The sequence below is a fragment of the Pterocles gutturalis genome, unplaced genomic scaffold (assembly GCF_000699245.1).
Source record: "Pterocles gutturalis isolate BGI_N339 unplaced genomic scaffold, ASM69924v1 scaffold15003, whole genome shotgun sequence".
Taxonomy (NCBI): Eukaryota; Metazoa; Chordata; class Aves; order Pterocliformes; family Pteroclidae; genus Pterocles; species Pterocles gutturalis.
This window is the reverse complement of record NW_010120749.1, coordinates 1-24,791: the sequence shown is the minus strand read 5'-3', so window position 1 is coordinate 24,791 and position 24,791 is coordinate 1. Positions and strand designations below refer to the sequence as shown.

At 35.1% G+C, this 24,791-nt stretch overlaps 1 protein-coding gene across 1 annotated transcript in view; it reads right to left on the bottom strand.

Annotated features, from left to right (window-relative positions):
* Positions 1 to 23,144, bottom strand: part of UBR3 (ubiquitin protein ligase E3 component n-recognin 3 (putative)) — a gene marked incomplete at its 5' end in the record, with an annotated part of 61,334 nt that extends 38,190 nt beyond the window's left edge. The window contains 10 exons of the mRNA XM_010077011.1: positions 2,622 to 2,758; positions 3,561 to 3,773; positions 5,906 to 6,016; positions 9,483 to 9,616; positions 10,123 to 10,272; positions 16,746 to 16,834; positions 19,914 to 20,374; positions 21,817 to 21,846; positions 22,071 to 22,244; positions 23,040 to 23,144. Of these exons, the coding sequence (XP_010075313.1) occupies positions 2,622 to 2,758; positions 3,561 to 3,773; positions 5,906 to 6,016; positions 9,483 to 9,616; positions 10,123 to 10,272; positions 16,746 to 16,834; positions 19,914 to 20,374; positions 21,817 to 21,846; positions 22,071 to 22,244; positions 23,040 to 23,144 (1,604 nt within the window). The remainder of the gene's footprint in view (positions 1 to 2,621; positions 2,759 to 3,560; positions 3,774 to 5,905; positions 6,017 to 9,482; positions 9,617 to 10,122; positions 10,273 to 16,745; positions 16,835 to 19,913; positions 20,375 to 21,816; positions 21,847 to 22,070; positions 22,245 to 23,039) is intronic.
* Positions 23,145 to 24,791: the final 1,647 nt, after the last annotated feature.

Here is a 24,791-nt window from a genome sequence, read left to right as displayed (position 1 = left end):
GGAAAGGGGGAGGTAGCTAAGGAGCTGCTCTTCCAGCTGGGCATGCAAAGCAAGATGCCAAGACCCCGAGTGCCTCTTTTGCTAGGAAAACAGACAGAGGCTAGCTCTCCCACTAGCTGGTAGAGATTTTGCTTGTAATTTATTTTCTTTGCTACCAGTGGCATCTGTCTGGGTAAGCAAAAGTGAAGTACAAAAACTAAGTTGCTGTCTTCCTGCAGCAGAAAGGATATGCTGCAGCAAGTGGCTACATCTTGTTGAACCAGTAGTATTTCCATTCCAGAATACAGAAATCCACTTCAAAGCTGGCCTCCAGCTGTAAACTAACTTTTAAGAAGACTGCAGATGATGTCATTTTCTAATTGAAAATAGAACATGACTTATAAGAAGATTAAGAGTGTTTAATTCACTTGCAAATATATGGAGTCAAGAAAAATATCATTGCATTCAAATGCTTATTTAAACAGAGGCTACTTATCATCTTGACCACTTTATCATTATGCTAGATTAAATACCAGGAAGAAACGAGTAACAGCTGTTGATGGTCTGACCAAAACCAATGAAATGTTTCAGAATACGTGAAACTAGAAATGCTCAAATGTAATTGGTTGGTAAGGAACACAAGGATATGATTACCTCAGAAAGAACTGGATGGAAATAGGGAAGAAACAGGATGAATGACAGGAATAACCTACAGAAAGCAAATTACTTCAGTCTGAAATTTGAATTATGGATAGTCCATTGTTTGGATACTCAAAATTAAATAAAACATACTAAAAATAGTAGTACAAAGAAAACTCTTTCAATCTGGGACATAACCACCTCTCTTATGTACTTATTTCCATAAATACTAACTATATGGTTATATTAAAATGCCTTTTTAAAAGTTTAGGGTTTTTTTAACCTGTAGTTCTTATGCAATTATCAAGTAGCAGAAACCTGTAAATCTGGACTGAAAGACAAAAGAAATTAACCTTTTTGTAGTTGATCTGCCAGGAACCCTCATAAGTGATGAGTTATGGTAACAATATGGAAGGCTGAATCCAGCACCTGAAATCCTTCAGCCATGGTTAAATGCAAAATTGCTCACACCAGTCTAACCTAACAAGAGGAGGTCACAATGAGTACAGGTGGCATATCCTAATCTTAGTGGTCAACGGTGATTTTTCCCTCCAGCAGTGTAAACAGCAATGACATGCTGTTCTGGTTTGAGGTATTTTTAACTCTTGTAAACATTGGGCTTGGGGTATTAATCTAAAAATCATAAAATATAAATATATTTAAAATACGTTTAGCTAGCATTTTTTAAATTATATGACATTACACACTAGAAACATTACAACACCATTTTTGTACCTTATATGGCATGTCAAGTTATGTTTACAAATAATCCTACTTTTTTACAGGAAATATTAATTTTGAGTCCTTTGTGGTTTTTGGAAGGATATTAAATTTTATTGACCAAACACATCATTGCTAAAATTCTCTATTATTTACGCTTGTATAGTATATACCACTTAAGTAATACAGAAAAATATTTTAACTTGCTATGTATAAAATTTATTTGTTCTTCTTAAGAGACGCACAGTTAAGGTACTCTTAAAGAATACAGATAATATTACTTTTAATAGAATTATATAATAATCTAGGCTGGAAGACAATTGTGGAGATCAGATGGTCCAACCTTCTGTCAAAAGCTGAGCCTTAGATTTGATTACTCAAAGTCCTACCGATCCAAGTCTTGAATACTTCCACTGTTTATATACTAAAGACACTCAGCAAGTGGAGTTTATAAAACTGCAGTAAAAAATGCCACTGGATCGTATACTTGTGTGCTTGCACTTTCTCTGCAGGCCTCAATCAGTTTAGAAAATTATTTGGTTAATGAGTATTTCAGCATCTTGCTATGGAAAAACCCTGCATTACAGTAAATCTGAACAGATTAACCTTTCAGAGCATTTTAGCATTAATGGTACAGATGGAAGGAGGGACTCCTTGATTTAGTTGGAGATGGTGTCTGTGACACTGACATCTATAAAACTGGAATCAAACAGCAGAGAAAATGCTGGTAGTTTTGACACTTTTTTAGAAGTTTTATTCACATGAAGAGGGATTCCTGGTTGCTCATGTAGAAAAGGCTCCTTCTATGATCCTCATTTAAGTAAATAAAACTAATGTCTGACGGAGAGATTAAAAGCACACCATGATTTAAAAACTACCAATATGGCAGTGATCTACAAATAATCTCATTTTGATAAACAGTAGTAGAGAAGATTTGACAGTTTGGGAAAAGGCAGAAAAGGAAATTCAAGATAAAATTTTGATATATGGAAAGCAGAACTTTGAAAAAAGAAGAAAACTAAATAAGCATAAGACAAAATGTTCTCCAGGTTTTGTGCCACTGCTGCATATACTAAAAATGAACTGAGAGGCACATCTTTCCATCTTGCACATACCTGCATATGAAAATCCGAAAATGTAACCTTGACGTACTACATACTCCAAAAGTACTTTTTGGAGAGAATGGATTAAATTACCTTTTTTAAAGAAGAAAACTATCCGGTGAATAATACCATTAGTGAGAAACACAAAAGAAAAAAATATAAAAATAAAAACATACCCACCTGGCTACTGAATACATAAACAGAAAATCATTGTCAGGTGACCCAGGACTCTTACTATAATCTGTGTACTTCTTTTGTGTGGTACTTTTTATATCTTTCATTACAGACTCCATTTCTTTACTGAGATTGGTTTCAGACTATGAACAAAGACACAAAAGATTAATTAATTTTACCTGAAGAAATGCAATAGCTGCTCGCAAAGTGTAGCACTTTCACATTTATAAAAACATATTTGCAGGTTATGAAAAGATATGCATTAAAAGCCAATATTCTGTCTCACAGAAGTGTTATAATATTCTGAAAGATATTCTGATTTGCTCTGAATATGAAAGCATCACTGTTATGTACATCTCCTAAGCTTAAGAATCTCACTGCTTGCTTTATTTTAAAGTATATTTGCATTGCACAAGTACAGGAAAATAACACAAAGTATCTCTATCAAGACTGGAAGGCTAAAAAAAATTAATAGAATTAATTCTATAATTCAGAAAGACCTCATGAACCTTCATAACACCTGAGCATCTGAAATCTGCTCTTTCTGTAAAACAAATAATCCATACTGTAAAATGTTCTTAATAGACATTCTTTAAACTGCTTCCAGTTACATGGATATTCATGTTTTTACATTGTAAAGAAATGATAAATTAATTTTATATTACATGACCCAGTTCTATGTAAATTATGGAGACAAGTGAAAATGTATTCCATAAAAATTATATCAATCAGATTTTGTCATAGCTTTTTAATTGTTTTAGTAGGTAACGCAATGTGTGCTGTAAATATTTAAAATCTCTTGATATAAAAAAAACCCCAGTATACTATCTTCTGTATCAGAAGAAAAGGAAGTTTCCCATGTTGTCGAGTTTCTACGAGGTCACAAATGCAACAATATAAAAACTGAATGGTAGAGGCAAATTAACAAGGATCTTTCTGCCTTACACTGATGCTTACTGGGAAAGTTCCCAGCTGTTCTTGAAGATCTTCCACCTCTTGTACAAGATCTTGCATACACTTGTTACTGTGACTTTGCCAAAGGCTTCTTTCCACGTTGTTTCCAGGATAACAAGGAAGAACACTGTTAGCAAACTGCCTACAGAGGGGACAGGTAAATTCTCCTTTGTCCACTGAAAAACCCTGGAGGACCTGGTCATTCTAGAAGAAAATAAAGAAGATGTAACTGAAATCTGCAAAAGATTATAACTTTTAGCTGGATATTTCAGGTGTATAGCTAAAGGACTAAGTCTAAAGCAAAAAACTGTAAAGAAAGACTAATCGGAATAGCTCCTCATTTTAGTGAAAAAGGCCTTAACTACTAGAGACTGTCGTAAAAGCCTCTAGCTCAACTAATTTTCCTAATTTTTAAGTACTCTTAATTGCCAACAGTATCCCCATAATAAATTAGAAATACTTCAATGGGGTATATTTCACGTATTGTTGCTTTCCAGCAATTCCCATAAAGCTTGAGACTTCCTTGATAAGATCTTTTGATTTATCAAAAGGCAGTTTTATTTTCAGCTGTGAGAAATATTTGAAGGTATATCTCAGAAGCAGTACAGGCTGAAAAACCTGATCAAGTAGCCATTGGAGAGTGGTATGACAAAAACCCTGATTATTTCTTCTTTCTGATGAAGGATCAAAAAATGGACACAGAAGTGTTTGGGAAGTGAGGACATCTCCCGAGTACTCCCGTTACCAGCAAGCAACCTTGCTTCAGTTTTGTGAATTGCCTCAACAGTTTCTCACTCCTGGGAGAAGAGAACTGCTAACTTAGTGACCATAATTTAAACTTCAAGCAATCAGCCCAGAATGCGGAGGCATTCTGGTAAGCCTACTTTTACATATCACTCTGGATACTGATCACTGATTGTATTATGTAAAAATAAGTGTTTAATCCAGATGAACACAAGTCTACATAAATTATTTTGGTACTAAGAATGCTAGGAATAGTCAAAATTATTATGCACTCATCTAGGTAGTAGTAATACATGCTAGGATCAAAAAAGTTCACTTAAATAATCTAGAAATCTTCAAGAACACAATGAGATGGAACAACAGTTTGAGTTTAAATGAGAAACCACCAGAAATGGGACTCCAGTGTCTATATGATAAAAAATATTACTTTTCCAGAATTCTGTAAAATAAAATTCTACAATGAAAGCCCAGATTTTAATTATCTTGGTGACACAATTACCCGTGAAAGCATCCTTTAGGTCAAGTGGAAAAGAACAATTAATCATGGGATCCAGTAAAGGTGGCATATCTTCCCGTTTCTCTAGAGGTAAATTTCACAGTATGACCAACGCTGATATTAAAATACATAGTTTTTCTCAAAATGGAAACAAATCAACAAAAGTTACAAAAAGTGGGAAATAAAAAAAATAATGTAATCTTGAAGAAAAAAAAGCAGTTTCATATGCAACAAGAAGTCATAATTTAGTCTTTATTACACTAAATAATACAGAAAGAAATGATCGCTTAAAATCTGATTACTTCTACTACTGCTGAGCTTGTGATAACATTCAGAAGATCTGCAACTGGGCTGCAAGAAGCTGATGGGGGCAAAGGATGCCAGCAACATCAATACCACTCTGTTTACTCAGACCATGTGGAAATAAATGTATGTCTTTTCAAGACAACAATTTTTGAGGCTTGACTAACAAATTGTATTTTAAAACCATATAAAGCAGTAATTTCCCAGCAGTATTTTCCAAGGGGGAAAAAAAAGCATAAATCACAGGAGTTAAACTATTTTAACTCATTTCTCTAAACTGCATGTATATACACAGCATATACCACTCATAACTAGAGATGAAAATCCAAGATTTTGTAACTGAGTTTTCATATCAGGAATTAACCAAAAGCACAGGTTTATATTTGTAAAATTGCCCTAATTTTTTCTTCAGTTTCTCTGTAATTTCTTGCATGTTGAACATAAAAATAGGAATCTAAGGAACAGAAATGAAAAGTGTAAAAAACACTTTACCTGAAGATGCACACCAGAAAAATCCAAACCCCAGTGATTTAATTTTTTTAAGAACAGGATTAATTTAGTCAAGTATTTTTCTGATATATCAGAATAACTGAAAGCAAAGTACTTCTGTTAATAATGTCAAAACGTAGTAAGAGATTTAGTATCTACAGTTCTTGAAACATCATAAAAACATCTTGTCCATTCATGTAAACCCATTCTTTCTTTCTCTGAACTGAACAGCATAAATCCAATGGATTTCACTAAGAACAGTTCAGATCCAAATAAAAAAAATATTATCTTTAGCTTTACTTACCCGTAAAGATTCCATGTAAGATTTGTGACAATCTATGTGCAAAGTGTGACCACAAGTTTGTACATAAACACCACCTTCCCAGCCTATTGACACTGCTTGCAAGCAGGAACTCTAAAGCAAAGCAAAAACAGTAAGAACAATATATGTATAAAGTTATAAAGGTATTACCACAGCTTATTTTAATATTTTAAAAATATGTAGATTTTTATTTGCATTTTAGCTAAGTAAAAGACATATGATGTGGAAATAAAGAAAAAATTTATTTCATACGGTATTTACTTATGCTAACTTACATGGCTGCCACAATGCTATTCTTTCCTACAAAGAGACAAACATTTAAGTTAAACTTCTGCAGTTCTTGTCACTTAAGATAATCACTTCTTAAAGACCCTCTTGTGTTACAGCATGAAGACAGCTCTAACTCTACCACCTGTTCCAATAGTACAAGTTATCCCATGTACAAGGGCAGTATACTGCTCCAACACATTTCATTCAGTTTTGTATGTAACCAAAATAACAAGATCATATTTACATAATAAAACCCCAATCTGTTATTAAAATTCAGTGTAAACACTTAAGGTTTTTAATGAGTTGTTGAACAATATTGTGTATAACACATCATAAAGGGAAAACAGAACAAATACTTTTTTAGTTAATTGAGTTTTATATTAGGATTGTTTTGAAAACATTAGCCTTATTCAAAGACTGCACTTATAGCCCCCATGTCAAAAATAGAAGTTACCACACAGGTAGGTCTCAGAAAATAACGAACTGAAAAAACAGTCACCACTGGCAAACTTACGATAAGGAATTCCAGAAATTCTCTTGCAGAATACCTAGCTATAGTCAGTCTAATTATTACATCTCGATTTCTCAAAAAAGTAATTTCATAAACAGATTGAAATGTACATTCTGGTTATACACATAAAGAATAGAAAAGATTTATGGCTACTAGAACTGGAAAACAACTTTCAGTGTAGACTCACCCTAAGATGGTTTTAATGTATGATGCAAAACGATGGTACTATGAATAACCAACTCTGACAGTTGCATTTTCTAAGGATATCCTAGCATCTCCTTTTTTTCTTGCATATGAACAGGAAATCAAAACAAAACTACAAATCCTAGCTACAGGACATGCTCCTGTTTACCTTGCCTCAACCTGACATTCATAATGTGCTATGACACTCTCAGGCCATAGAATAAGAAAAACTGTATTTTCCTCCTGCTGGTTCCAGCACAATTTAGTATAGACTGCACTATTAGTAAGGCACAGTCCTATGATACACCTGGGTAAGCGTCCCAGGATAAATGTTTCATTCAGGATAAGTATTATTTATTGCATGTATTTAATGAGGCTACTTAGCAGCATTTGCAAAAGAAAAAAATCAACCCCAAAGTTTTTGCAGAAAGGCTTTACTCTATCACTCCTGAGTTCAGAAATAAAGAAGACTCAAAAATAAGCAATAGGCTTGGGATGTAGCACACCTATATCAAGTTATAGGTTACAGAGTATAATGTGATTCTGAAAATCGTCCTGTCAATCTAGTAAACAAAGTTTTATCTCCTAATCCTTAGTCATACCTCTTCATATTAAATTCAGTGCATTTCCCTTTAACAGGCAAGAACTCCACTCCCTGACAGCAAACATGAAATTTCAGTTAAGAAAGTGCAAAGGGAACCTCTATGGCAAGAATTGGCTTGTTTTGCCCAATCTGTATATAGCATGTACCTTTTGAATATTTTTTTTTCTTCTAGGAGAATAAGCTAGATCATGTTTCATAACTTAAGATTTTCATATTTAATTGAAATTATTCTCTTGCCTCCTGAAATCTCTTGTTAGAGGAAGGACACGTACTTGGAAGGAGAGCTGATAAACAAAAGGACGACTTACTGGTTAGCTCAGCTGAACAAGACACTCAAGACACTAACAGATGTTTCTATTTTTATGCCAAAATAAATTTAAGGATTAGTTCTTTCATGAAGAGACATTTTTTAGCACAATAGTGACTTGGAAACTTGAAATAAAAAATAGCTAATTCAACTAATTAACTAAATAAGTTTCAATCAGGACTGGAATTTTTGAAAGCAGGTGCATTTGTTCATTGCATTACAGTGTATTTAGGCTATGCTGTTGGTAGGGTTCCTGCTTAGAAAGGGAAATACACACTTCAGCGAGATCCAAGTTTCTGAGTAACATTTTGCTTGTAACTCCTTCCACTTGTAGTATGCAAACACATAAAAATAAAGCTACAGTATTGCTTCAATGTTTTTAATTAGTTCAGTATGAAAAAAATACTAGTTAAATATTTGAAACAATAAACAAACATCATCAATGTCAAAAAAAGAAAAGCTTGTCCATAGATTCTTTCTGAACTAGAATATATTTTGCTCAGAAGTAATTTCCTGCTTCCATCTTTAAATGTTTTACTTTCTAGCAAAGAAATGTATAATATTTGCCTCAGAAGAAGGTGCTTTTCTGAAAACACTGCCCAATTTTTAAAACTATATCAAAACAATTATGAAATTTACTCTAAATTGATCTACTCTACATAAGCAAGCTTGGCTGCAGTTGTCAAATTTCAATTATCTGTGGATGACAGATTACAAGAAAGCTAGCAATCATGTCAAGAGTAAAAATTGCCAGAGTTTTTCCTCTTTAAAGCCAATGTTTAAGCTTCTAAAGGCTGATTATTTAGTTAGATCTGCCTAAGAGCTGTTATGTCACCTGGGACTAGTCTACAGGAGCTCATTTAGGGTCACAAGTCACATCATCTTCAGAATGATTTCTCAGAACAGTTGTATATTATCTTACACGGCTGTTTATATACTAGCAAGGAAAGTCAGAGGTAGCACTTCCACAAAGGTCCACAACTGAACAAATCCTGTTAAGCAACAAGAATTGGCTCTCAAAACTAAATATGAAAAGCTGTAATGTGTCTTTGTGAAGTAATGCAGAACTCTGCTTGGAACAGCTAACAGAACTGCAGAACAGACAATAACATACCAACTAATGTAAAAGTCAACTTCAGTAATGTGCAGATTTGAGGATTCAGCAGAAGAGGGTGAAGTCTTCTGCTGGTCCCTCCTTCCCATCCACTCATCCTCCCCTTCTCTGTAGTGGCTCAGAAAACTGTTACAGGTTAAAACAACTCTTTATACTTCGTGCTGCCAAAATACTTTTGCCTCATTAAGAGCAATTCTTTAATTGGGTTATCTGAATGGCCACAAGAAAACTGGTGTTTTGACAAAGTAATACCTAAGACAGCAAAACCACATCTCAATTGTGTGGTCACACTGAATTGTGAAGTATCTTCTAGATAACATCTGCATCGACATTTAATGACTATATAGCCTGTAAATATACTAGATGCATATGCCAAAAATATAACTAGGGGAAAACCAGATGCTATTTAAAAATAAGGACCCTATCAAATGTAAACACTTCATAACTACCGCAACATTACAAAGTGTTTGCTACATGTAGAAAGGAAACTAGGACTCTGAATTGCAATTTCAATTACCTTTTTGCACAAATTTTTCATATGCGGTAGTATTGTCCCTTTGAAATACTTACATCTTTAAAGTATCGTTGTAAAGTTGTAAGCCTCACATCATGCAGTGCTGCACAGGTATCCCAAGGGTATATTTGCTCCTCTTCAGCAGTTGGTAGTTTCTTTGGCTCAGTACTGTTGCGGCATTGTCCCAACACTGTATGAAGAAAACCACCAATAAAGAATGCAATGGATAACAACACACTAAACAATTAAGAAAATAATCAGGAAATTCTGTTTTATAACTACAATTTGCTTTGTTGATGCTAAACAGTAAAAAAATTATTAAAGAAACTAAATACTGAAAGTTGTGCTTTTGCACTTGTACATAAAGTATACATACATACACAAATACACATATATACCTACGGCTATTTTATTTTCTTTTTCTTTCAATACCTATTTTCCTGAAGGTCTATTGCGTACTGCCTGGTTTGCAAAAGCTAACAGGAATTAGGAGGGAATTAAGCTGTCTGGTTTTTTTCCCAAACATGGAAAAATTTTCTCAGTATCCTTTGGCCTACACATGTGCCTCACAGAGGACCATCCACAAAAAAAAGTGACAGCTCTGTCTTTCCAGCCTCCATGAGACACAACAGTATTTATGCACTCATACTAAAAGCTGCAGAAACACTGCTTGTCCAACAAGTCACACATTCATACCTGAGGATGCTTGTAATAGTACAACTAGCCCTGTAGGTCTGTCTTCAGTAGAAGGGCCACTTTGTCCACAAATAACACAATCATATATTGCCTCAGAAACATGCTGCTCTGATGTAGCTACCTCCATGGCAGTATCAGCATCTGGTGATTCTAAAAAAGGATAAGAAAACTGATATTAAACAGAGGGAAAGAAATCCAATTGCATCTGCATTGAGGTAGTGATGGGAAAACTCCAAAATAATTTCTTTAGTTTATCTACAACCAAAGCATTGATGGCTACTTGAAAGTACCACTGCTGCTTCAAACAGAAAGACATCTACACAACAAAGAACAAGTTTTCCCATATTCAAAATTATTCCCAGTGGAATTAAATGTTTAGTTCAAGTTTTGTATTAAACTCGATCTCTTTAAAACTCCCAAAAAACAAAGATCTAATTCATTAGATACTATACTGAAAACTCTGAACATAGAGAGATGAAAGGCAATGAACATGAATCTCTACTAAAATCTGATTTGCTCAAAACTGACTCTGACAACAATTAGAAAGAAAAAGTTAATCTGGAGACCTTAGAAATGCTTAAGATGCTTAGGTAAGGTGAATTAAATGTGCAACTAAAAATGAAATTTTTTTTAGTATGAAACTTGGACAATTTTGAAAATTTGGGGTGCATTAACCTGCGGCTACGCAGCAGATGTGTAGTTTAACATTTACTGCATACAACACGTACCAGAGATCTGGTTTTCTAATGGTCTACATTATTTCCTAGGTGCACACACATTAGTTTTCAAGGCTAAGGACCAGCTTCAAAGTGTTGAAGCAATTGGACTTGACGTAGCTTTGTTCACATGACAGTGGTAGTTTCAGGGCTGGGGGCTAACCAAAATAGAAGCAATTTTATATTACATTACAATCCAAGGTAAGAATTCTTCATTGGCTTGAAAGAAAAGCAACTTAGGACTAAATGGTCCTCTCCTGACTGCTCAGGAACAGATACAGTCAGCCTCTTGACCTAGAATATAAGGGTGCTTTTTTCCAAAGGAAAACGCTTCCTCCCTACCTTCAACCATGCCCTTTATCTCCTTGGTTAAGTAGGCCGAGGTGCTAGATAGAGAACCCAAAAACCTCGAGTCCAGCAACACTCCTCACGCAGAACTGCTTTTAGGGGAGCTGCTCTCTTCTGAAAATTCACTACAAGTTCAGCACAGGAGCCCTGCTGCTACAAAGAGAGGTGTGTTGGATGCCAGGCAGCACCCTTCTTCACTATGAAAAACTCCATGCAATGCTCTCACTCACTGAGCAGAATCAAAATTACATTGTTTTAGTAACTACTGAATATCCAGGCAGTTATTGAGGGTCACATGAAAATGAACTCTGATCTTCATTGACATACAGTTGTTCATATTGTACACACGTCTGTCACCATCTAGTGGCAGCCAGATGTACAGTAAAAGAAGAAGCACAATGCATCAACTACAAATGCTAAATTTTAAGTCCAAACATCCAGAAAACCTAGGAGCAGCTGTAACACAGAAGGGAGTAAGTAAACACTAAAGCTATTTAACATCACCTCATAATTGTGCAATGCACACTCGGGTACATCTGTCTATCAGAAGCATGACATTACATGACAATGACCAGAGAGCTCCAGCCTTCTTATTTGTATCGTCAGTATTTCAGAAAAATATAACATAAAATATGCATCCATTCAATATTCAAGTGTATTAAGAGAACACAGTGTGTCAATCTGATTTTAACAACTCAATGGAAGTCCTCAAAATCAGTCAACATTTAATATACAAAATACCATTCATTCATCATAGATTGTGTATTTTAAACCAGAAGGTTTAAAAGCTGTTTCAAAACAATTCAGTACAGGAAAATCTATACTTCTATTGCCTATGTGCAACAAGCACATAGAAATCAGGCTAATTTAATTCTAGAACTCAAAGCTACATCAGTTGCAACTAAAAAGTGAAGAATAATCTAGATCTCCTAAAATTCCTAATATTTTTTGCTGACAGATTTGCTGAATATATTTCCATTAAAATAGCACTTGTGTGTTATGTCCCGGAACAACATTGCCTTACTAAGTGCCAAAAGAATCCTTTGCCAGCTATCTGCTAAGATACTCATCTTGAGGCATGCTACTCCTCCACCTTTCAAACAGGTTTTGTAGGAGCCTGCAGTTTTGTCTTGTGTGAAAACCACTGGCACCCAAACCAAGACATCTCACCACTCCACTGGAGATTCAGCAAGTAGGCACTGGCAACAAGAGAGCAAGGAAGACCAAGGTCGCTTCAGTTGCCAGGCTGAAGCATGGCTTTACTAGCCAGGCAGCAGTAATATGAGACAAGAAGTGTATTTTATGTCAAGCAGCCAAGAATGCTTACAGTTTAAAACTCTGACTCTCCAAAGATTTAACCTAACAGATTTCACAGAGACTTGTCCTGATGATGTCAATGTGCATGAAGAAGGAGTAAATGGGAAATACAACGTAAGACACATGGTATTGGTATCAATTTACCAAGTTTCTCTCACGAGGTTTGTCTCATGTTGTAACACACCCCTAACCCCTTACAGTGGGTTCTGGGACTTTTCTTTGTCCTTGTGAATTATTTCAGAAATGTGGATAAATATGAACCTCATTCAAAACGAATATAAAAACACTGATGGAGGATGGAAATATTTAAACTGTGATAGAAATCCAGGGTAGTGCCCAACACCATCATTCCCATGTGTCTTAAAAAAAAAGTTAATTATTTAGCTCTTTGTTTGGTTTTGTACCAACAGGAGTGAGAGACCTACAGTTACAAAATCCTAGCACTTTTATTTAGCTCTTTGTTTGGTTTTGTACCAATAGGAGTGAGAGACCTTCAGTTACAAAATCCTAGCACTTCCTACCTCCTAGCAAATACCAATCAGTCTGCTAAAATCTAGCACACTGTTTTATTGCAGAATGCACTGCTGCCTGAATTTTATTTCATTTGTATTCTGGAGTTAAAGATTCACTCCCATTCGTCCCTTACCCAGCAAAACCCCAGAACCAAAAGGGCTCTGTAAACACAGTAAATACAGCTTACAATCTCTGTTGACTGCAGTCAACATTTTTACCACTATATATACACTGCATGTCAAAGTGGCCCCTTGGCATCAAAGCAACTATTAGCATGCTAATATTCTTTGCCCTGACCCAGCATATATTTTCTCAAGAGATCAGTACATAATTTATTTTTCTATCTGGGTTCAGAAGATTGAGCATTAGGAAATGTATGTCACCTTGCGCTACAACTCTGCACTTCTTTCTAACTCTAGCTAAGGATTGTTTGCTTGAAGGACAAAATGACATCCTGCCAAGACTCACATCATAGGAAAGAAACACAAAGATCATACTGCATACTCATAATGAGGCATTTAAAAAAAATAATTTATTTTTCTATCTGGGTTCAGAAGATTGAGCATTAGGAAATGTATGTCACCTTGCGCTACAACTCTGCACTTCTTTCTAACTCTAGCTAAGGATTGTTTGCTTGAAGGACAAAATGACATCCTGCCAAGACTCACATCATAGGAAAGAAACACAAAGATCATACTGCATACTCATAATGAGGCATTTTAAAAAAAAAATAATCACATTGAGTATTTCAGAGTGAGCAAAACTACTGAAGGAATGCAAGATATCTTAATATTTATAAGTCACAAATTAACCAATTTACAAATATTCACTACGATATATTTCATTAAGTAGTTAAGCAGCTTGCCTGGAATGGATCATAATATTTCATGCTTATAAAACTTAGATAGACATATCTTTACAAATATCACTGATTTGTTAAAGGCTAGTCTTAGCCTGGAGCAGAGGGATTTATTTTTATTCTTATCAAGTCCAGCCTGAAAGGCAGCAAAGCTTCAAAAATCGCTTGCATAGAGTTCCGCATCATGACAGATAAACAAACCATAGCCTCACACTGAGATAAGTGTTCTCAAAACAAAGATGCAAGAGCAGCTCTTACTAGGAGACTAGGTCTGTGGAATTGACACTGTATGTGACTACATGACAATACATTTTTGACTCACTAAACATTTTCCTCAGATATTTCAAGAGCTCTATCTGCTGCTCTTAGGAACAATGTTTCTTGGTTTGTCTACTTTTTAAGTGTGTCCTGCAGTCAAACAGCTAAAGACAGCACAGTGGATTCTGTTCCATCCTAGTTCATTAACATAACTGTTTCTAAATTTCACTTAATTACTTCCAGGCAAGCTTGAATGGCAATACAGTTCTGCAGATGTCACAGAATATAAATAGAAAGTAACAGGGGGCACAAATGGAAAGGGCTAAATAATCAGAATTTTTTTCTACAGTGATTATATGCAAGGAAATGCCAACATTTCCTTTCATAATTTCAGATGAATTCAGTAAATTCCAGTTCAAATAAATAATTTTTTCTAGTAAAATGACACACATTTAATACGGAAAAATGAATATGTAATTGGGTAGCTTCCTTTTAATCCATGTTTCATTGGTGCATCCCAACAAACAAACGAGGAATGCCTCAGGGGATTAACAGTAGCCTGAGCACTTTAATAAACACTTTGTAAACTATTAAGTTTATGGGGCTTTAATAAAATAATCTTTAAGCATCGGCTATTCTCCATTATTCCTATTGTCTTCTAGACACATTTATTTTCACAGTATTTTCAGTCTTCTGCACTGTTCAGAGAAGACTATTACGAAATTTTTGAAGTGCTATACTCAGAACTAATTATATCAGTTCTCACATTTTACCACTGAATCCACATTTCATAGATAGAGAAGCTTTAAAAGATGATGATGATAATAATAATAATTTGCCCAAATGACACCAACTGAATCAGTGACAAACCCAGGGAGCTGAGCCCTCACCAGCCCTGTATCCTGACTGTGTTATTACTGTTACAACTCACAATCAAAATTAAGAAATAAACCCACTGCTAAATTCAACCTATCATAAAAGTAACAAGCAACACGAGTTAGAATGTGTGAGAAGGGAATGCATTTTTAATTATTTTAGCATGAAAAGATTGTTTTCTTTTTCAAATGCAAAATCATAAGCACAAAGGCCCGGGTCTGCCTGTGACAGAAATTAAAGGTTCTTTTTAATATTTGACCTTATGTAGCTAAGTAAAAGCCACATGTTCCCAGTGCTCCACACAAGTAAGTGCTGTGTAATTTATTGATTTAACTAGTATGCTTCATCCACAAATCATAGCAGTTACCTCAAACATAGATTATAAAACTCAAGCATGTATTTATGCATACATGTATATATGCATATACAGCTACAACAGGTAAATACATATACATACATGTGATTTCATATATGAAACCATCAACTTTAAAGTTGTAACATCAAAAATTCAAAATATAGGTGACTGCAGAATCAAAGTTTCCCAGTCATTTTCATGAGCCATGACTGTAAAAAGACTTTATTTTTAGTAAGTAGAACTGCAGGTCACTTCTTCCCTTCTTCCTTACTTTAACAAACAGATTGAAAAGAAATAGCTATCCATTTAATAATCATGCCTTAAACTCATTTTTATCTGTGAACTTTGTATTGTACTGCACGCTCTCCAGACATAATATCATATATATAGTCATTAATTTACTAAAGAAATTTCAATGATTGCTGTATCCAAGACCTTAATAAGTATGAAGGAATAAATCTTCTCAACAACCTATGAACTGAAGGGAATTTAACAATTCAAACAGACTTTTTCAGCAAAAACAGTTGTCAAAATATTTCTAACCAGTGCTTAAAATCAAATCAAAACTACATAGCAAATAATATTTGAGTGAAAGAAGGGGGGAAAAAAAAGATTCTTGTTTTTTCTTATCTTTCAAAAGTGCTAATTTTCAATGAAGTAATCCAGATAAAAATATTTTCTGTTCCTTGGCTAAACACAAGCAAACTAACCAAGACTATGCACTTCTACACAGCAGAACCTGAATGAACTTACCCTGAAGAAAAACAAGAACTGATTCAGCTGAAAAACCTGTACTTGACATAGAATACATAGAATAGTATTATCACCTATAGCAACTGAGATGATCTAACAATTATGCTTTCCTTAATTCTATACATAAATTTAAAATGAAAATTATTAAAATTTCAGGCTCTATGAAGAAATAATCTTTTATTTTATTATTACAGATTAAAGTAAAAGCAATCTACAGAAGACTAACTTTGGGACATTTTATATTAAAAGGTAAACACTTTAGAACACATCACATACATTGAATCATTTCATCCACCATGTACTAAGAAAAAATAAGAAAAAAATTATGTCCTACAGATAATGTGTTCTCTTCTAAATATTTTTAAACATAATTTAATCTATTCTTTAGCAATTACGTATTCAGTGTTATTCCTAGAGAACACAACTTTAAGCCTTTTAAGAAGCATTTAGCGAACAAGTGGATATAGTAACAGAATCTGAAGGGAGAGGGTTTTGTTTGGGTTTTGGTGTTTGTTTGTATTTGTTTTTTTTAAACTGTAAAAACCTTAATAATAGAGTGGAAATAAAAATTAAAGAGGAGGAAAAAAAAAAAATAAAGGGCAAGCAGTCAACCACACAAAAAACTTACCAACATCCATGGCAGTTTCCATGAAACTTTTCTGCCTTGAAGCAAATTCAGCCAACAACTTCTGTTGCCTTTCTCTGGCCTTCTGTCGCCTGAGTGAAGGAAGATGAAGGACAAAGAGAAAAAAAAAAAGAGAGAGATATATAACAGAGAAAGAAAATTAGTTTATAGTATCAGGCTGATTACAGTTGCCACCTTCGATATTATCATTCAAAATTCAAGTTTTTTCTAAATAACGGATTCATTTTCAATTTCCATTTTTCGACATCATAAGAAAAAGAACCCAAAACCTTATTCTTGAAAGCTGTATTTCTGTTACACAAGGGAAGAATACCAGTGAAATGTCAACCACTGTACAAAATCAAGTACTCTTGTAAGCAAGCAATGTTTACAAGTCAATTAATAATAATAAAAATACTACTACTACTAATATAAAAAGTCTACCTCAATTACTTTTGATATCAAGCTTGATGCCAAGGGAAATAATTAATAACTTATTTTCCAGCTAAAGCTCCTCATACTGATTCCTTCTTCCCCACCTCCATCCAAGATACCGGTCACCAACAGCTTTTATACCTGAACTTTTTAAAGTCTGAGATTGCTTCCAGAGGGAAGACCCTTATCTCCCTGGACCCAAGCTGACTTCACTAACTTCTGCCTCATCGTTTAACACCGCTCGGGATTTACAAATGGAAGACATTAAATAGAAGAACAGACAAGAATGAATCTCTGAACTGTATCAGTGATCTCTATAAGGCTAGATAACCAGCTATCCTATAAATCCCTCTATTTACATACTGCAGCAAGTAGAGGAATACTGATGCATGTAAAAAGATAAATAAAATAAATAAAATAGACATTGATTTTCTTCTTCCTGAGGTACCAAGAAAGGATCTTTACTTTGACAAAAGCTTACAAATAGAGAAAATGGGAGAGCTTAAGTGGGAGAACCAAACAAAACCCACACCACAGCTGCTCACCACATGGCACAAAGACCTATGTGCCCCATGGATGAAGGCTTTACACAGCACCTCCGCAGTGCAGCTAACGGGGCTCTATCAGAGCTACAAACTCTGTGCATCAGCATTTACAAGGCAGCCCCTGTCCCCCCCTTCCACCTGAGATGATTCAGATAACAAGGGATTTAAAAACGTCACGTGGCACCCAATATGCTGATAGGTTGCTCTTCAGTCTCCAGCACTGCCTGATTATCAACTGTCCTGACACAGGAACAGGCGTGCACAGACCCAAAGCAGCTAATGTACTGTAACCTGTTATCCCCAGGTGGCCTGTTCATAAGTAAAACTTCTAACTTGTTTTCTTAAAGGCACCTTAAAACCCCAAATATCACACCCATTTATCTGCCACATTGCACAGCCACCATTTCTCAAAATAACTTCTATTTACAACAATGCTAAGATTCATTATTCTGAGGATCATACCAGGGCATTCGTTAAACCTGTTTTTATTTATTTCTCCCTGAAAATTTCTCAATATATATCTTGACTAAAAGCAGAGTGACTGTAAATAGAGGCCTTTAATAAGAAGACATAAACAAACTCTGACAGATTCAGTACAGCTCAGTAATTTTCCATGATGGCCCACGGGAGTATGACACTGCAATTGAAAAAATACTGCAAGCAGCTCAAGCTCTCTTCCAGTTCTGTATTTCAGTTTCTATGGCAACAACCTATCGCCTGAGTGATGACAAGTTTGTCGTTATATGCTGAAGTAACCAAAAAGGGTGATCACTGAACACTCCCAGTCTCCTTGATCTTCACTAATACAAAACTGGACTTGGGGGAAAAAGAAAAACAAAACAACACAACACAATCAAAAAAGAAAGTAACAATTGCAGCCTGACTACGTGAGCACTGTCAGTCTATGAGATCAGCCATTTCAGTTATCACACTGTCCATTAATAAACTTCCTGGGTCCCCAAGGCCATTATGGATTTGAAGAAAAGAAAATAGCCACTCAGAACAACAAAGAACTGGAATCATTTATTTTCATCATTATGTTAGCCCCAGAACTTACCAGAAAACTTAAAAGTGCTGACTTGCGGAACAAAGACTCCACAATCTCTAAGATTGTAAAGCAAGTGACTAAAGCAAGCTACCAGTGCCCACAACAGATCCTTGAAAATATCGCATCTTTATAGGGTGATATGAATGACCTTACCCTTTTCTATATGAAAAGTTACTTGATTAATTGATTCTCATGCTTTTCCTGTACATAAATCTAGCACTACTGAGTACCACATGGCATCAGCCACAAAGAAGAGCTGGCTGGAGTGAGGCAGTGGGAAGAAATTATTGAAATAGAAATTGACCGGTTACCACTGCCCTACTCCAGACAACTCTTCTTTCTGGCTTGCTCTATTACATCCCCCAAATGCCAATCTCTGTCTTACTCGTGCCCTCCAGGCATTTGCATTCCTGTTCCACATTCTCCTTCTGCTATCAGCACTCAAGACCCCATTATTCTCCATCATTTAAATTTTCACTAAAAATTGGTTCTTTCATTTGCTACTCTTACCTGAGTATTTCTGTCCTGACAACTCAGTTCTTCCCTAACATCTCCAGCTTGCCAGCCTGAGTCTTCCCACATCAGCTACTCACTTGACCTGGCATCTTCCCTTTGCTCTCTACTACACCAACCAAAGGTTTCTCCTTCCAGTCCCCGTCTTCAACTCCTCGCCCCTGCCCATCCTAGTTTTCACCTCTGCTTCTCAGTTTTAGTTGCTGTCCTCCAGGCACTGTGTTGTGTATAATAATCGTGGTGTGATGTGTGCATGGGAATGAAAAGACAATACAAATCTAAAAAAATTTCCAACTCATCTTGAGGTTGCACAGTTCAGTCTCAAAAGTTAACACAATCTTAATTCTGCACCTTTGTACAGATGAGTGGTATACATGGCAACATGGAGAGCATGTATATCACATAAAATCATTACAAAAGTCTTCTAATTTAAAAATCTAAATTAGCAAGGTGTAGGTTCTTTCTCAGTACCCGTGTAAATCATGTATATACAAAATGGATAGAGAACTGTAGAATTAAGACTTATTATTTTAATAAGTAATTCATGCAAAGACCTAGAGACAGATCAATCAATAGATGCACAACACACACTGCCCTTCTACCGCCCCTTTACTTCGTTATTAATATTACCTTTCTTCTTTATCCAGAGTTTTCTTCTCCGCAGAACTAATCTTTTTTGGTGGTACAGGAGGTGTCACCTTTCTGCATATCTCTTCAATTATACGTTTATTCAATCTGCTCTGTACAGCAGCTTTCAATAAAATTCTTTCTACTGCCGTCATTCCATCACCATGAGAGTATCTTGGCATTTCTGGGTGGATTAAAACATCCACATCATCCAACCACGGAGGATAATAAGAGTTTTGTTTTCCTGAGAGTTTGTGATGCAACTTAATCAGCAAGGACAGTATGCTTTCCTTGACTTCTAGAATGGCTGTGGTTAGCTGTGGAGTTGCACCAGGTGCTGACCATTTCATTGATGTTTTGGGCCGAACCACCTGATTTGCCTCACTGGTGTTCCGATTGATGATCTCCTGAAATTTCTTTCTGCGTTCTGCGACCAAACTGAACACTTGAGCTGTCCCTGAGTTCTTGGGAAAAAAATGACAATGTGTAATCGTCAAAAATGCAAGTATAAACAACATCCATTTATAAAACTATAGAAAATATTTTAAACTAGGAGGAAAAGCAGGAAACATTGTAAGTTTCCTCTCCCTTTCTCAAATGTACTGAAATTTGGTATAGCAAAATACTAACCCTGCATGTCATACTTTCATACGAATCTATTATACACAGCTGCATGAAAAGCCAAGTACAAAATGAAAACATCATCCATACCAAAACAAATAACAACTGGCTTTGCTCTAGTCAAAGTTAGAATTCTGTTCTTCAAGTAACATTTCCTTACTTTTTCTGGAATATTGATAATTTCAGTATCTTTATGCCATTGAAATGTCTTTATTAAAGTCTACTGAGCAGTGCTGCACAATGTAACTCCTAATCCCACACAGGTGAACACAGGAGTCCACACATTCCCATGGGCATTGTTCATTTTGTGTGGATTTATAAGCTGAGATCCAGAAGCCACATACCCACATTTGCAAGAAGAGCTTGCTATTCAGGGCACATGAGCATATGAGTGCAGTTACATTAATGACAAAGCCCATTCAGATGTTTTTATTCTATGCTACCCTTGCTTTCAGTCCCAAATTAAGGACAGATGGAAGCAACTTGCGTATACTGTAGCAAAGACATGTTTCCTGAATATTTTGAACATGAAATTCAGAATGCTTTAACATCTTGCTCTCTCTTTCTCAGAAGGCTGGGCAGCCAAGAGATACCAAATACTTCAGAGATCAAATATTACAATGGGATTCTGACAATCATTTCTTTATATTATAATCTATTTCATCTCACCTACCTACCTTAAATTTTGATCTGTTTTTCTATCATTAACATGCAAAAGAAATACCCATTGTATTTCACTACATAAGACATACAATAATCTGAAGCGCTGTATACAAAAGATAGAAAAGCAACCTGAGACAGAGATTACATTATCTACTGGCTATACATCTTTCAGGATCCCACTATTTACATATTCATTTTGTTGTCACAAAAAACCCACAAAAACTTGCCATTAATTATTTCAAATGCACTTTCAATGTAAGGTTAAACTTACCTAGATTCAGGAAAGCTAGGACTACTCTACATTATCAAATGTTAGTAATATCTTGGCAAGACAGAACAGGCCTAAACACAAAGCTCAAGCAGTAAGCTATCAATGACATTTTATATTTGATAGAAAGCTTTTATTTCAAAAGATGTATTAAAAACGTAAGGGCATTTTGTTGCTTAAAAAGTCTACTACCCAACATTACAATTAAGAATATGAAGAAAGCATGAGTCCTTGCAATATAAATTAAAAAGAAATTCATGAAAATTAGAAGATTTCACTGAATGTTAAGGTGAGCACAATTAAAGCCACGTTGCTAGTTAATCGCTTAAGAGAACAAACTGCACACAGATCTACCTCTCTCTGCAGGCTCTTCCGCCTTGAACTCTGGTAGATTGAGGACAAAAAAAAGTCATTAAATACATAATTTAGAAGGAGGTATAATTTGAAATAACTTTTGTTTCTCTTATCACTTAGGAAAGATTACTGGAGGAAAAAAATACCCTTAAGAAATTAACAAAAACAGTAAAAAAGTAATTCTAACAAAAACACCTGAACAGGCAATAACTTAAACTAATCTAGGAAAAGGACCAGTATTTGTATATACATACTTGTGATGAAGCTAAGCCATCAGAACTCGTACTTGCAGGTGGTTCCCTCTTTACCTCTGGAGCAGTTTCTGGTACTCTTACTCGGACATAGTTAATAAAGTGACGCATGTTAGAAACCAAGTTACTGCCTGGAAACCAACTATCATGGCAACGCTCTTGTCCACACGCAGATTCCTAAAATAATTTTTAAAAATTAGTATACCTTCTCTTGTGTGTTACAATAATTCATGTTGCTTTTATAACTGTATTACAGAGGCCATCAGCTCTCCAGGAGACATGAACAACATGTTTAACAGTATGTACCTCACTAAAGCTGATATACCTCTTTAAAAATTATGATATGACTGATGCCTACTTTACAATCCAAGATTAATACAAAAAATCAGAACTATACGGAAATCACTCTCTGGAAAAAAAGTGGCAGCAGATCCTTAGTCGTACAAGCAATGTTAAACAGTAGTAAAAATTATAAGTCATATACTGTAAGGGAATCTGGAATCATGCAAATAATGGCTCTTTATAGTCAAATTCTCATCAAAAGCACAGTTAAAATTTTGGTTAATTCACATATTTTAGAAGATACAGAGCTTTAGCAATAAAATGCTCAGTGACAAAGGTTTCAGTTGAAAAATCTAGAAATTTAAGTGGTTTTAGCATCAATCATTTTACATTTTTTTGCACACAACTTCAAGAACAAATTTACAGCTGACTAAAAATCTAACCAATCTGTGTTCTCAGGTATTACATACAAAAACTGTTGAAAAACATAACAAGATACCATACTCCACAACAGTATGCAATTTTCTTATTTTCTTTTGCTTAGTTGATCCATGCTTAAGTAACTAAATAAAAAAGTTTTATTCTCATTCCTATGGTAAAATTATAATTTTAATAAACATCTATTTTTAAATATCAAATCATTAGACAATACTTTTATATTTCAATGAAGAAGATGGTATTTATTCTTACCTCTTCATCTGACTCTTGTTCTGGAGAATTTTCCAACCCCAGCTCAATCAAATACAAAACCATGCAAAGCACATGTTCTGATAAGTTCTGATGATCCATTAATATCTAGGTAGAGAACCAGATGTTCACATCTTAGAAGGTTTTGCCTTTGGTACTTTCACAATTTTCAAAAAAACCCAACCCGCCAAAAACCTGATGGACATCTCTAATCTAAACTGGAAGGTAAAGAAAGTAGACAGAAGTCTCATATGAAGAAACTCAAGATACTACCTACAAATTTTATCTCAGAACATGACCTTCCAGGTTGGCCGCACTAGCAAAGGTAGAAGGTCTTGAGTCATACGTGATTTCTGCCTGGTTCCATGCCCTCCCCCCCCCTGCCCCACCTAATTCACCTAATTAATCACTGTGTTCACAAGAGCTGTATCATGAGATATGAGTATCAGTTAAAAAGGAAAGACTTGACAGGCAGAACACCATAACAGCACTTGCTAACCTAGTGTGTTTTTGGTAGACATTGAGCACCAATTTTAGTATTTGAAACAGTTTTCTTTTTGTTGCACAGTAACACTTTCAAAGTCCTATCATATGCATAAAAATACAGTTATGAAAATATATTTTCAAGAGCAGTGAATTGCTTACTCAAGTTCCTGGAATATCTACTCTGAAACATCATCAAGATGTCTTAAACTTCAATCTTGATATGACTGAAAGTTTCAACAAAATACTTCATCAGCAATTACGCTATAGGATAAATAAAAAGTTCTAAGTAGGCCAAGAATAAGAGAAGTAATAACATTAATATAGCTCTCCAAAAACAGTAATGGAACACTACTACAAAACATGTAATTTTGGATGTGATGGATCAACAGGACTGTTGTATTTAGAAGACAGAAAATCATTATTTCACCCAGCCTACTAAGACTTCAATATATCTAAATGTACAAAAAAGAATGTTCTGGATAATACACTTTGGACCCTTCAGTTTTCATTTAGTTTTTTTAAGATTATTAAAAATTATTTTGTGATTTAGAAAAATCTAACCTTTGAGCATCACCACAAAAGCAAATTTAATTTCACAACTTTCCAGTCAAATAAACTTGTACCTTAAATTTTTTACTAGTTCAAGCTGTGATATACTTTAACACCTAAGTGCCAAGTAAAGCTGCACAGGTACCACTACTGTCAGGAAGAAGCAAAGAGCTGCACCTAGCCTGCCCTCCCTTTTTCATATGATCAGACACTGTAAGGTCTCATGAAGTCCTAGTCATACAAGTGATGCCTGGCTAACTAGTAACATCAAAAGGGTTAATGTGAATTTAGTTCACAAACATCTTCACATATTCTTTTTCAATTACAAATAATAAATAACCTTATCTTTAAATTAATAAATGTCCATATCTTTCTTCTAACACAGCTTTCAACGCACTGAGAAAAAGAACCAGCGCAGTGCAGCTGAAATTAAAAACCAGGACAACTTTCCTCTTGAGAATATTCTGATTTAAAGGGAAGAAAATGGCAAGAACCTGCAAGTTACCAAATAAGTGGATGAGAAAATATGTTTAAAATTTCATTGTAGACGGGCTACTATAGAAATTAATATTTTTAGGGTGTACCCTAGTAGAGTTTTAAATACAACTTGGTTTTGAAGGGGCCAGATTTCATACACCCATTAGAAACACCAGAGAGATAAAGGTCTTAAGGCAAATATTGTCTTACAATAGTGAAATACTAGGGCCTGAGCAGCGAGGC